Source organism: Triturus cristatus, chromosome 11 (genome assembly GCF_964204655.1).
Source record: "Triturus cristatus chromosome 11, aTriCri1.1, whole genome shotgun sequence".
In the NCBI taxonomy this organism is placed as follows: domain Eukaryota; kingdom Metazoa; phylum Chordata; class Amphibia; order Caudata; family Salamandridae; genus Triturus; species Triturus cristatus.
Window position 1 is genome coordinate 1,004,222,936 of NC_140594.1, and position 15,407 is coordinate 1,004,238,342.

The 15,407-nt window shown below is 47.9% G+C and overlaps 1 protein-coding gene across 1 annotated transcript in view; it reads right to left on the reverse strand.

The window, feature by feature from the left end:
* LOC146785830 (uncharacterized) overlaps positions 1 to 15,407 on the reverse strand; it is a 946,503-nt gene that overhangs the window by 107,852 nt on the left and 823,244 nt on the right. The window contains exon 21 of the mRNA XM_085635161.1: positions 3,189 to 3,317. Coding sequence (XP_085491287.1) covers positions 3,189 to 3,317 — 129 coding nt within the window. The remainder of the gene's footprint in view (positions 1 to 3,188; positions 3,318 to 15,407) is intronic.

Here is a 15,407-nt window from a genome sequence, read left to right on the forward strand (position 1 = left end):
ATTCCTGCTAATGCTTTTAAAGTTTGAAGGAAAGCTCTGTCAACATGACAGAGCCATATGGAAAACTTGCTATGTTTTTTGTATTTTCATTAACAAAATACCAAAGTGGGATTTTGTTTTTGAAAACAAAACATAAACAATTAACCCCTTGCCAGGGTAGTTTTCACTTTGCAATTTATCATGTCGGTGATGGACAGTGAAAACTTGCTATTTGTTTGCCCACTCTAAATAGGGCGCATGAACAAATAGCTAAATCTCATCTGCGCTTACTCTGTCAGGCCGTTGAAGGTGTACGTCAGCAACAGAGACGGAGTAAACAGAACCATCGACATACTGAAGGCCCCCTCAACTCTAAATGAGGTGAGGTTGATGGGCGGACCTTGAATTTGGTGGAGAGGGTACTCCTTCACCTTTGCAATGGAGTACCTTCTCCTCCAAACTCTAAATCGAACCCATAATTGTTACACCAACTGTATGAATTTATTTACAGACCTTATTTGGTAACTTTGCCCAGTTGGAGAATTAGTTATCAACTGTATGCATCTGACTGAAGGAATCTGGAACACAAATAAAATCCCCTACTCACTTCGGTTATATTCCCAAAGTGGGTCCACTGAAGATCAAAGTCTAAAATTCATATCCGAAGGTACTACCAGATTTTCGCTGTCACATGCACTTGTGAGTTAGCCCTTTTTGTGAAAATGGACTGCCCTGAGCTTTTTCAACTATATGCCCAGATTTCACACGATAAGTACCCAATCTCCGGTAACCCTATTTGCACAGAGCTTCTTATTTGGGAAAATAGTTCCGGGTTGAGTCTACAACTGTTTCAATGCATTGCAATGCTTATGTAGTATCCGGGTATACTGTCCATGTTATTGTTACTCCATATTTATCACCTGCTCAGCCAGTGGAATGTTGGAGTGATGATGCGCTTAAGAATGTTGGGTGTCTGTGAGGAAAGTCACAGTTGAGATTGGGGTGAGCAGCATGCTGGCTGCTCCTGGTGGGGCTAATCTACATATCTTGTAACTTACGTTTATAAACATCTTCAACCTAATCTACCCGCGTGGACTCTGTTACTACCTTTATTTGGCGAAGAGGATGGGATACAAACCCACGCGTTCAAAGCATAATGGATTGTCAATTTTCCAATGCAATGTTGTTTACATTATATTATCATTACCATTTTTTAACAGGGAAGTATGAGTGATCATTGTATTCTCTCCTCTTCTTCTCTGTTTCTTTCGTGTGTTCAGTTTTCCTTGTGATGTCTTTTCTTCTCGTCATCTGTGGATTCTGGACTTTATCCTTGTTGTCAATCTTTCTTTGTCTTCTGTCTTTCTCTTATTGTAGTGTGTTCTTCTTTCTGCCTAAGACTTCTCTTTATTCTCCAATGAGTGTGTGTGTAGATGTAGTCCAGTGTTTTGTTGTGTTGTGCTATGCCTTGCTTCCGCGCTTGCCTGTCCAACAGTAGGTGTGTCTGAAGGGTGGTCATTAGGGCTTTCATGTTTTGTCTTTTCGTCGTTGTTTTCTTTCGCTGGGTCTTCCTACTTTTTTCTGTTGTTATTTATACAAGAAAGGATGGTTTATATTTACCTGTTTATTCATGTTTTTCATCTCTTGCTTCTGCTTTTACTACTCCCACCTATCTTTCTGCTCTCCTTGTTGTGCATTTCCTTGAATCGCTTATGCTGTTTCTTTATTCCACTTATTCTTTCCTCTTTTATGGTTCTCTCTTTTTTGTTTACTTTTTAATTTATTTTCTGTTGTATAAGAAAGGGGGATATGTAGTATCCTGGTATACTGTCCACGGTATTGTTACTCCATATTCACCACCTGCTCAGCCAGTGGAATGTTGCAGTGATGATGTGCTTAAGAATGTTGGGTGTCTGTGAGGAAAATTCACAGTTGAGACTGGAGTGAGCAGCATGCTGGCTGCTCCTGGTGGGGCTAATCTACATATCTTGTAACTTACTTTAATACATTTCTTGAACCTCATCTACCCGCGTGGACTTGGTTACTACAGCTTTCAACACCTTGTCCAGAACAAAATACTAATGTTTTCCCTGATTTCCCTGATCCCTGCAAGGAAAACAGATGTGTATACATCATCTACTGATGGCAGGATGGTGCAGTGAGTGAAATGGTTGCTGCTGGCATTCGGAAGCATTTACTTCTCACGAATTTGTCTCTCAGCATGGCCCTTTTAGCCTTCATTCCTTCTGAGATTGGTAAGCTGAGTACCATTAAATTGTGCAAACATAACACTACTTGTTTACAAATGGCAGAAGTGGCACATGAAGCACTACATAAGAAATGGGGAAGATATTTACAAGAAAATGCCGGAATGCAGAGCTATACCAAATTTGGCAATGGCACGCTCCGTCATTTTAAAGTAGGGATTTGCCTTATTTAGAAAAATACTTCGCACCCCCTGCATTTCTCCTAGTGCTAAAAAAGCTGCCTAGCGCCAGTGCAGGCACCCTTGCACCATGTTGCACGGGTGTCTGCGCTGCAGGGGCGATTGTTTATGTGCAGGAAGGGACACCTTCCTGCACATAAGCAATCTATAATGGTGATTTGCTATACCACGCATAGAATAAGCAAAAAACGAGAAATTAATCATTTCTTTAATTTCTCCTCGTATCACCATGCTAAGACCAGGTATTCCCTGGCATTCGTTTTTGGTGCTGCCCCAGCCTTGTAAACCTAGGGCAGCATAAGAAAGTAATGGGTGTTGCGGTGGACCGCCAACTGCAGCGCCCATCGCCGGCTCCTTTGCCGCAGTAGACTGCAGCGAAAAGGGGCATATTTACAAGATGGCATTAAGCCATGATAAGTGGATTAGTGCCACCTTGAAAATATAGGGAAGGTGCAATGCCACCGTAGCATCAGAAAAAGTGACACTCGAGTGGTGTTAGGGGCTTGTAAATATGCCCCAGGGTTTTTCAAGGCAAAAAGAATCCATGTTGAGGACTGTATGCAAACCATGTTTCAATTATCACCTCCATTAACAGCCCTCCTAGGAACTTCAATTAACACCCACACATAGTGACCATAAAAAAGGAATCCATTTCAATTAACAACCTTAAAATGACTTTGCTACCATGATAGGAGCGCTATTTGTACTATATGTGACGTTTATTAAGACTATCATTGATATAAAAAAGGAAATCTAAGGATACCTGTCTCACAGAACATTCCTGTCCAACCAGCTGTGCAGGTACACGCTCCACTGACATGGTCGCAGTCAGCTTGATTCTTGCATTGACATCTGAATGTACAGTCTTGTCCATAGGTCCCTTCCATGCATTCTGCATAAGAAAAGAATAGGTGTCAATTGAATTGAAGCTAACATATCTTGGAACACCAACAGATGCACCACTGGCCTCTTTACCCCAAATGTCTAGTGTCATTTCCAAGTCTTGCTTTCTTAGTTTTATCTCATTCTTCAAGTCTTCTGACCTTGGGCCATAGGCTTTAGTTTTTTTTATTGGTTGCAAGTAGCACGTATTCAGGGGCTTACACATTTATTGAACGTTTGCTGAAGCAGAACTGCTTTTTTGACATCTATAACAAGGAGACTAGAGCTGCAATGTAGACAATGTATTTGCAGCACATTCAGAGTATTAGGGTTTTCCTCAAAACCAACGCTGTTTAGGGCATCACATGTAACAGATGGTGCATCAGCAGTGTGGGGATGCACATTTAGGGGCGTTAATGAGTGATACATGTGGAGAATGAGACACTATCAACGGCCAGGCCAGACTTTATATTATATATTAAAAATATTTAAACATAAAAATAAGGCTGTAGATGGTCGGGAGGCCTTGGGTTGGGTGAACTTTGGAGAGTCATTTGTCAGTTTTGTCGAAATCTGAACATAGCTTGTTCATTTCTAGAAATAAGTAGCTAGATCTAGAACGCAGATGGTGTACTGTTTGGCGAAGTGCTTTACTGATGTGTTTCCTGCTGCCGTATGTCATGCATCTTCACTTTGTTGTTTCTGGAGTCTGGTCTAGAAAGAGATGAATTAAGTGCCCCTAATTCTGTTTGGCAACATTATTAAGTTTTCTACATTGATTCGCACTTAAATGGACGCCACAATATTGACTACCAACATAGTCGCAAGGTACATAGCTCTGGAATTAGCAATAGTACATTTACACTTCCCTATATATAAATATCTTACAAGGTTTTGGTGGTCGATATTCTGGAGTGGTGATTTGTGTAGGTCAATTTTATTAACCTCAACATTTTGACGTACGACCAATTCAACAGCAGAGCTAGCCTTTGCACTTAATTACCAGCAGCGTGTACTCCTTCTCGCTATCATTTATCACTCTGAATACCAGGGGCCTGATTCACAAAGGGCCCCCGCACTCGTGGCCATGATCCCGCAGGCGTGCGGGAGTCTCTGCTTTCCGGACAGATTCTCCACAATGAGAATTCTCATTGTGGAGATTCCACCCTGAGTGCAGAACCTCCCCCACAACTGCGTTGCCTCCTCCACGAGTGCGTAGGCCCTTTCTGAATCAGGTCCTTAGGTCAGACGCCCTTCCCCTCTTGAAGAAAACATGCTGATTGTGTCATCCTAAATGGGATTTAATTAATGTCAAAGGGGCATAGTCTTAAGAATGTATGATAACCATCGCAAAAGTTACTTAACGCAATCTCCAACATCGCAGTCGATTGCAGGAACCCAACGCCGTGTTAACAGGGAATTCACAACACAGCGGTACCATGCGATAGTCACCAGATAACGCATCAACTGACCACGTTTAAAACAATGCCACGCCGCAAAAATGCGAAACGCTAAAGCAAAATATCCTGCAATGAGGCCAATTCCGATACAAAAAGCCGCAAAAATCAGCTGCAGGCCTGCAAATCCCACGCGTCTGGTGGGAAAATGCACTATAAAAGCTACAAAAACTACACACCAGAAAGAATCCAAAGTGCGTAGCAACATGGATGCACCCTGACCCAGCGCAGAGGCCAACGTGAACCCCACAAGTTCCACAGACCACAAGCAAGGAACAACGTGGCCGGGTAAGGCCAAGGAGAAGAGGGAGAGGAAGACAGGGTGCAGTCCGCAGGAAAACAAGTAGGTGACAGAACACATACCAACAACTGTCCCACAATCAGACTACCTGGAATGCAGCCGGTATGTCGAGGAGGACAATGGATGAGGCCAAGAGGCACTGGCATGACCTGAAAACCTAAACCAGGCCTAAAGCCGCTGCCAACAGGATGGCAGCAACGGCGACAGGAGGTGGGAATCCTGCGCCACAGGAGGAGCTGGAGGAAACGGAGGCCAGTCATCAGTGTGGAGACGGTGCAAGGAGGTGGGAGTATGGACACAGCTCAAGAGGACCTGACACGACAACAACAGGGTGAGGATCCAACAAGGACTGGGGGACGGGGGGAGATGGGCACAATGGAACAAATGCACAACGAGGTGTAGCACACTGCACAACCACAATGACACAGGGACTTGTCCCCCATCCCCGTAACACACTGCAGCACACACACATAGCAATCACAGCACATCCCATGACAATGTGGCACAAAGTGCAGTACCAACACTGCAGAACAGGGGACACAACTGGGCCAGCCTATGCACAGAAACAGGCCAATCACATTTGACAGAGCAGGGAACTGTGAGATGCATATGTACGGGTAAAATCTCACATCAGTCATGTGATCCAAATGTCCACTGTCCCAAACCAAATTGCAAGCACCCCCCAAACAGTTACAGGGTACATTGTCACACAATCTGCATGTCTACAAGAACAATGCACCAACATAAATGTCAACACAATGTCAACATGCATCTCCCCTTCACATTGCAGAGGGACAAACAACACCTCCAGCAGGTCAGACCAGACAACCCATCAGTGAGACGAACACCACACCTTCGACACCAACACCCTACAACAGCCCCTGGACATCCCACGCGACCCACCACCAGGACCAGGGCAGACAAGCTAATAAGAGGAGAACCCAGCCCCTGCAACAGACCACACAGCATGGAGCACCCACAATCACGGCTGGCTCAAAACACTTCACAGACCCACACATAGCACCCCAATGCCAGGTGACAGAACGCCAAAAGGAGGTGGCCCAACAGGTGCGGGTGTGGTCCGAACCCATGGAAGGCGAACTAGAACACATACGTGGGTGTCCAATACCCTTCAGGGACCACCTACACCACACAAAGGAGACCCACACTGCCATAGAGACACATGCAGATGCACATTCCCAGTACAGAACCACGCCCAGGGGCACGCACATATCAGTCACACACCCACGTTGGCTCTGCGTACGATGGCACAGTCCACTCTCCTTACGAATTGAGTGGGTTACGACAAAGCTACATGTCCAAGTTCTAACCCGCTGCCTGCGTTGACATGTCTGCGTCCACTGTACACAGCACAATGTAATGTCATAGGGCCCAGGGCCCCCATGCATACAACAAGACCACAGGGACACACGCATATATCATGTTGAACTGTCTACGGGCACGTGCGCCTGGTCCCCTTTATTGGCAGGCCCACATGTACAGTGACACCTGTGCTGGATGTGTGTGGGGTGAGTATAAGCCAGCCCGCACGGAGTGCTTGGTGCTGGCAACAACTTCAACACTGGACACCAGTGCAATGAAAACAGAAAACACCAGCATAAAAGAGTCAACTGCAGAGCAACATGGAGGGAGACGGAGCAAGGACAGAGGTCACCCAATATTCAGTCAGGAGGTTCCGTGAGTTGCAGTGCACTGAGGTAGGGGCACTAGAGATGAGTGCGCTCATGTGAAGAAATTGCTACGATTGTGTCTCTTCTGGTTAGTCCTGATGCATATGCAGTGAGGTGTGTTACACCTGTATCAGCTTCCTCATTAACTTCCCAGGTCTCCCACACTGCCTGAGGTGACAGTTGCATCTGCAGTCCACATCGCAATACCCAGTAATAGATCCGGGTGTGTAGCTTTACTTCCACCTCCAGTCTGCATTCCTGCCTTGGGGTTGTTGCCTCCTGCCCTCCCATTGTCTGTGCCTTCTACCATCCGCACACTAGACACATCTTCCTCATCATGGTCCCAGGTCTTCCCCACTGCATGAGGTAACATTGTTGTGTGCGCTGTCCACAGCACAGAACTCAATCAGAATAGGTCCATGAGTTGTGGTGCACAGAGTTAGTGGCCCCGAATGCAGTACGGCCAGCACAGGCACACCACCACAGGACGGTGACTTACGGTGCAGTGTGATAGGGACACAAGAGCTGAGCGGGTCCTCGGCGATGTCCAGGGTGAATGACGTGGAGTGTTTCAGGGGACAGTGGAAGGTGTTCTTCCAGGGCCTGATGCAGAGGGCAAAACCAAGCTGACACAGGCAATATGTAGTAGATGAATGCTACAGACACCTACTTGACAGCAAATCAGTATCAGCTACATGATGATGATGACAACACCCAATCCATTGTCTCACACGCCACCAAAGTTCAAACAGGGAGTGTATATGGATCATGGGGCACAGAGTCAGTGGCATCAGTGCTGAAAGGGGATGCAGTCTGCGATGATGCGTGCACAATGGCATAGAATGTGCCATAAATAAATCATGTTTCAGTTTCACATGTGTGACCTACTATTCCGCAGTGCAGTCCATAGCCATGGCTCAGCAGGGGCCGACAGCCATGTGTCGTGGGCCCGTGATGCACATAGTTAGTGACACCAGGGCAGTTGTCGGTAGTGTTCGATCACCTCCGTAACGATGATCCTATTCCCTCCGGACTGCAACGCGTCATCCTTTTACACCTCACCTTGCGTGCGATGACATGTATTCTGCCTTTGAATAATCGATGTCCAGTTCCAATTCTGTGACCTACTCATGCGCAGCATAGTCTGAGGGCAGTTGTCCACATAGGCCCACAGACACGTGTGGTTGTGATGCTATGCACAGACTTGGTGGCACCACATCAAAGGGAGTATAGTGACATAAACTCTGCCTTAAATAAAGTTACCTGCCATGGTGTAATCAAGACTCAGTTCCAAATGTGTGACCTACTTGTCCGTAGTGTAGGCCAGATGCAGCAGTAGAGTATGTCAACGAGAAAGGAGTAAAGCGGGCCTGTGTCGTGTAGGCCGTGATGGTCTGAGGAGGCTGCCAAGGTCACGGGCCTCGGGCTTGGAGTTTGTGCCGGCACGTGGTGGGCCCTCTTTGACACATGCCAGTGTCGGCAGGTGGGCAGTGTGGCCTGGCTGCGCAGGTGCGGGCCTGACATGTTAGGGGTCCAGCGGGCCAGGGTACGGCAGGCGCACAGGATCGCAGGCAACTCCGCTTACTAGGACGGCGTTGGCCTCGTGGTGGGGTGAGAGGCGCTGCACTGGCAGGGACGTTGGGCATTCCGGAAGAGGACCATGCCCAGGGCTACATGCTTTTTATTCACACCCCTACGCTGGCCTGGCGTACGCCGGCCATTCCACTCCACTCATGCTTACGGGGTGGACGTAACAGGCAACATTTCTGCGTACTCCCCCACTGGCTGGGGTGACATGGTTGCGTCCACTGTCCACTACACTCCATACAAAAGCGGTGTATGTTGCCATGGATATGGGTGTGTTCTGCATACTGGGGTCTGTCCAGCACATCGCCGCCACTCTTGGCATTGTGTACTTTCCCAATCATTGTTCTCCTTCCTCCTTCACACATGCCTGGTTGCCACTTCTTCCCACATTCGGCTAGTGTGTGGCTGAGGTGCCATGCCGTTGATTGCTCATGTTCACGGCTTGCCCAGGTTAACATTGTAAGTAGCTCTATCGTGTCTGGTGGGTGGGCATGGTGTTGTGAATGTTGTATGTTATTTTGTGACGTGTGCATTGCCAGAGTTGTGAGTTGCATGGTTGTGGAGTTGAGGTGTGTGGGGTGTTCATTTGGTACTTGACAACGGGCAGTGCATTCCCATTGGTGCCATCCTGTAAGCGATGGTTGATGATGGACTGTCGGAGGATGAGGGAATCATGCACACTGGCTGGGTATTTTGCAACGATGTTGGTGGAGATTCCAGGGTGTTCGGATGTTGCCTGCACATTGATGTGAGACATGTGCTTTCTGTTGGGGTGAATGTGTGCTGTGTAGGCAGGGGGCACAAGTAGGACATGTGTGCCGTGGATTATCCCCAACACGTGCGTGCATCCAGCTATGGCGTATGGTCCTTGCTTGGTCTCCAGCGGATCCAGCGCATTGTGGTGGATGTATAGGTACTGGGGTAACAGGCTGATGATGGCATCCAGGACAGGTGTGAGTTACTTGGATGTGGCTGGCTGTGAGACTCCTCCGACTCTGGCGGGTGTTGGTTGGGGGGTACCAGTGGCCAACAGGTGCAAGACAGCCAGTAGCTTGGTGTGGGGTGGGATGTTGGTTGTCCGCTTTGTTGGTGCAGTCAGCCTGTTGGGCGATGATGGTTGGGATGCGTAGGATGGTTGTCCTTTTCAGCCTGTAGTGGGCAATGACATTGTCAGGTGTTGGGTCTGTGAGGCTGGTGCGTTTCCTGGGGGTCCGCTGCCTTTGTCCGCACTGCCTCTGTGGTGGTCCGGGGGGTCTCAGGGTGGGGGTTGGGGTCCTGGGGGTGTTGGCGGTGGGTGTTGTGGCCCTCTTGGGTGTCCGGGCCGCATGATCAGTGGCTCCATGCCATCTGTTGGTTTTCAGGTGTGGCTCTGGGCTGTGCTCCCTTTTGTGGTGCAGGCTGTGGTCCGACTTTGCACCCGTTCTGAGCAGGTGTTAGTTTCCTGCTGCTAACGCGCCTTATCGCCAGTTTTGTGATTTTATCGCAGATCTGGCTGGTCGTTGAGAATGCCGTGGAGTGGTGTTGTTGCGGCTTTTTGCTTGGGAACACCTACTCTGCATCTCATTAGCAATAGTTGCGGGAGTCATCTGTGGCCATGTTTTGTGAGGCTGCTATCACAGGTAAACTGGTGCTATGGGCTGTGTACACCAGCTTGTGAATGGGGTGATAAATTTATCGCAACTTTGGCTGCTATAAAGCGCAGTTAACTCTGCGATAGATCATTGAGAATATGCCCCAAAGTCTTTTAGTGCAGTCTCCTGCACAGATGAAGACTGCTTCTCCCCATTCTCCCTAGTTGACTACTCTTGAGATCAGCTGGGTCATCTTAGCCTTCAGTTTAGTAATTGAATACTAGTCCTAGAAAAGGTACATGTAGAATAGATGGAAGAGAAGGGCACTTTCCTCTAGGTCGTCTGCTCACCACTGCAGAAAGCCCTGGAACATGACTTCCTCTCATTCTCCAGGCAGCAGAGCTGGGTTGTCCAGGACAGCCTCCACTTACACCGAGTTCCCTCCGCAAAGCCTGTGCTCAGATGAGTATCCTCCCCGGCTCGGAAACATCCAGCCCCAGTGACTTATAGATTGCTGTAGAGATGTATTTCATCACTAAGCATTGTGAAGATGTTTTTGCACGGCAATGCCTCTCCATGATTGTCGATAGGAGGGGCCTCTTTGGAAGTACACCAAAATAGCAGGCTTCATTGCATCCCCTCCAATGATCAATTTAAAAAAATGCCAAATCACAAAAATAAGAAAGCAAAGAAGAACATTGTATCTACACTTGTAACAGTACAATAATTCTAAAAATAGTGCTGTGTGGTATTGTTGGAATTGTGAAATCACCAGAAAATTTATTTACATCACTATAATACACTGTCATAACCAACCAGTGCCCCATTAGAATACTATGTTTCATTTCTAATGGACTAGATGCAAACACATTTTTTCATAAAATGTGCATGTTTGTTCTGCTTTCTATAAACATCTATCTGAGCAGGGCTCATCTTCTGGAACATTAGTTTTAGTCATCAGGATTAAGGCAATTTTAAATTAATTAGGTAACCTGAACAGTGCAGTATTTTATGAATCTTAAAAATGACTGTTGTGAACATGCCCCTATTGATACTGCTATAAGAAAAGCTATATATTTTCCTGCATTGCAGTACGTTTTTTTTCTGGTACTGCTTACTGTGCTCACAGTGTTTTCCTACATATGCAGGTTCACAGAAGCAATGCCCGCTGACAGGGTCAGAGCGGTCGTCAGCATTTGCACAATCACATTTGTCTTCACAGTGCAGGCCCCAGCTTCCAGCGTCGCAGGCTGTATGACAGAGACACAGAAGTCCACCTTTGTGAATCTCTTATAAAACAGCATTTTGTAGCTTGAATGTCAGATAAACAACAATATAGTATAACATATATTTATTTTAGCATCTTTATATATTGCTACCTTTGCTGGAACATGAAACCTGGTTAAACACACAACAGAAGCAAATTAGTTATTCAAAACATATTTTATTTCTGTTCGCTAATTTCAAAGGGCTGCTCGCGAATTATAGATGGGGAAAAACACTTGGACCAGGCTTTATTGAAAATGAATTAATAAATGATTGGTCATATTGAGAATCTAGTGAAGGGATGGGAGTAAATATCTGATTTAAGTACCTAAAGAACAACCATTTGCAATGCAATAGGACTCGCATTTACGCAAGACCTGTTGCATTGCAAACGTTCGTACAGTGTAACACTTGAAGTAAAGGGGCCAGTAGCCACATAAGGATACAAATAACGACATGTCATAATAAGGTGGGACTTAACAAGCCTCATTATCAATCAGAAGACAGAATTGACGAAGGACAAACACAGAAGCCAATGAAAACTTTGAGCGGAGAGTGAGACCGGCTTGTCTCCCCATACTGGACTACAGCATGCCTCGCAGAGTGAGCAGTGCATGCGCGCTGCCGCTAAAGCTCGACCTAAAAATAGCAGAAAATTGAATGAGTCCAAAACCACATAAAATATTCAAGTAGAAAATATTGTGGGCTCAAAATTGCAGGGTCCAAATCGTTAAGTACCATATTAAAAAGTCACCAAGTAAAAAAAAAAAACATGTCTAATCAACCAATTTATGTGATAATTTAGCAATCTCTTCCTATCACATCACTAATAAGGGAAGACATGTCATGGCTTAATCAACATGGAGTGTCAAAAACAACACAAGCCTGCTGTCATATGGAAAGAAACTCCACTATTTGAAGAAGATTGGAAACACCACCCACAGAGCCGGGCACACCCTCGACCCCATCTTCGCAGGAGGGACAAACATGCTCTTCAGCCACACCATGTAGCCCCCTTTGACAGACCACCACTGCGTACACTTCACGTTCACCACCACCACTGCACCCAAACCCGCTCCACGGCCACCTCGAAGAACTGGAGCAAGATCACTGAGGACCACCTCAACACCACCCTCCTCCACAACCCCCCTTCCGCCTCGACCGATGCCAACTCCGCGGCCAAGGAACTTCACTGCTGGACCTCCAGCTGCGCAGACAAGCTCACATCCCTCCGCAACCTTGGCAAAGAACGCCCCCCTGAAGGCCGCTTGGTTCACCACCGACCTCCAAGAAGCCAGCCGCTCCTGCAGATGCCTCGAGAAAATCTGGTGGAACTGAAAAACCACAGAAGACCAGAACAACTACAGAGACGCCCTGAAGGAATACCACAAACGCATAAGAACCACCAAGCGAACCTTCATCAAGAATAAAATCCACACCAACGCAACTAACACTATAGAACTGTTCAACGTCATACAGCAGCTCACCAAACCCCCCAGCGAAGCCATGGATGTTACACCTTCCCAGGACCTCTGCAACAAATTGAGCTCCTACTTCCACCTGAAAATCAAGGCCCTCTATGACAACTACAGCGAACAGACTCCGGACACCACCATCACCCCACTACCAAAGACCATCTGATCATCACCACCTGGAATCCTGCCACCACTGAAGACACCGCCACAACCATGAAGAACACCCACTCAGGAGCCCCCACAGACACCCTCCCACCACACATCTACCACAGAGCCACTACCGCCATAGCACCCGAGCTAGGCCGAACCATTTCCCCTCCCTCGAATCCGGTGTCTTCCCCGACAACTGGAAGCGGGCAGAGATCAAACCCCTCCTCAAGAAGCCCTCAGCTGACACCACGGACCTGAAAAACTACCGACCCATCGCTCTTCTCCCCTTTACAGCCAAAGTCACAGAGAGACTCGTAAATGCCCAACTGACCGCATTCATCGAAGACAATGGCATCCTAGACCCCTCCGAGTCTCGGTTCCACAGAGTCTACCCTCCTTGTTGCCACCGACGACATCCGCATGCTACTCGACCAGGGCCACACGGTGGCCCTCATCCTCCTAGACCTCTCCGCAGCCTGCGACACCGTCTCACATCGCACTCTCACTGCCAGACTCAACAACTCAGGGATACGAGGAACCGTCCTCAAATGGATCCGATCCTTCCTCTCCGGCAGAACCCAGAGGGTCAGACTCCCACCCTTCCTCTCCGAACCCACAGAGACCAACTGCGGAGTTCCCCAAGGATCCTCACTCAGCTCCACGCTCTTCAACATCTACATGGCCCCCCTCGCCGCCATCGTCAGAAAGCATGGGCTCAGCATTGTATCATACGCCAATGACATCCAGCTCATCCTCTCCCTCATGAAGGACCCTGAAGACACTAGACTCTGCTTCCAGGAAGGAATGAAGGACGTCGCAGCCTGGATGAACAACAGCTGCCTGAAGCTAAACTCGGAGAAGACAGAGGTCCTCGTGCTCAGACCCTCCACCACCGCCTGGGACAACTCCTGGTGGCCCTCCGCCCTCGGGTGCCCACCCACCCCATCAGACCACGCACGGAACCTAGGCATCATCCTTGACTCCTCCCTCACCATAACCTGCTAGATCAACTCTGTCGCCTCCACCTGCTTCAACTGCCTCCACAAGACCTTCAAAGGGATTCCCCCCAAATGCAGAAAGACCGCCACCCACGCACTCAGAACAAGCAGACTTGACTACGGCAATGCCCTCTAAGCCGGAATCAACAGAACTCTCCTGCAGAAGCTCCAAATCATCCGGAACGCAGCGGCCAGACTCATCCTCGGAACCCCACGGCACAAAAACATGATCCAGCACCTACGAGGCCTCCACTTGCTCCCCGTCGAGAAGAGAGTAACCTTCAAACTACTCACCCACGCCTACAAATCTCTTCACACCATTGGTCCCAAATACCTCAAAGAGAGAGTCTCCTTCCACGTACCCAAAAGGAACCTCTGTTCCACCGACCTCGCCCTGGCAGAAACCCCACACATACGCAGAAACAGAGCAAGCAGAAGAGCCTTCTCCTACGTCGCAGCCAAGGACTGGAACGAGATCCCTGTCAACATCAGACGCTCCCCTACCCTGCACACCTTTAGGAAGAACCTCATGACCTGGCTCTCCGACTGAACCGGAGCTGCACCCCCTGTCCCCCAAGCACCTTGAGACCCTCATGGGTGAGTAGCTCTATAAATCCCCTGATTGATTGATTGACCATGACTTATCCAAAAGGTGGTTTCAGTGGCGGTTGCTCCCGGGAAACAGTAGTGGGACAGGAAGGGGGAAGGAGGGAAGGGTGGTTAAAAAGAGATAACTTACCTGCCGACCGCCGCCTCTCCTCCATCCTCCCCGTCCTTTTCCTGACTTCTGTGCAAACAGGAAGTAGGAAGCACCCAGGCTGCAATGCAGCGTTGTGATTGGTCAGAGCTCCGTGTTTCGGCGCTCAGACAGGGAATAGGAGTTTGGGCATGTTCTCCACCCAGGCTGCAATACAGCCTGGGTGGAGAACATGCAAAGAGTGCATGAGTGTTTGGCAGGCCCAAGATGGCCGGCAAACAGGCCGGCAAACATTCATGCACACTTACAGAGTGCCACCACTCCTCACCCCTGCATTGCCCAGCCCAGCCCAGCCCAGCCCAGCCCAGCCCCACACTACCCCGCAAAACTGCCTTAACACGTAAACATAAAATGATAATAACATCTTGTTCTTATCATTTTATTTTTCCTTTATTGCAGTTCTGAAAGTTTGTGGGGCAACGCTCCTCCGCCTTAGCGGAGGAGCCACCCCTGGGTGGTTTTTTACAAAAGAAAAAGAACAAAACATAATTTACCATTGAGAATTGTTCCTTCACATGTTAAACTCCCATTTCCTGGCCTAAAAAGAAAAGTGTCCCCCAGACTGTTTATCGCAGAACCTTAACAAATATTATTTTCCTGTTGATGTCCAACTAAGTACCTTCCAACCCTCTTACTGGCTGAACACATTCCATTTTTCATAGTTTTTTATATTCTTTTATTCTTTATTGGGGTTCTCTCCCACTTTGATGAAGATGCTACTGACATTTATCCTGATGACACTGTCACTTATGCATTGAGTGAGAGACTAATATAATCCTGCTTTATATCTTGAGTAGAATGGTTGGAAGCTTACTTGCGTCTGTATGTTCGCGCAAACCTGCTACTC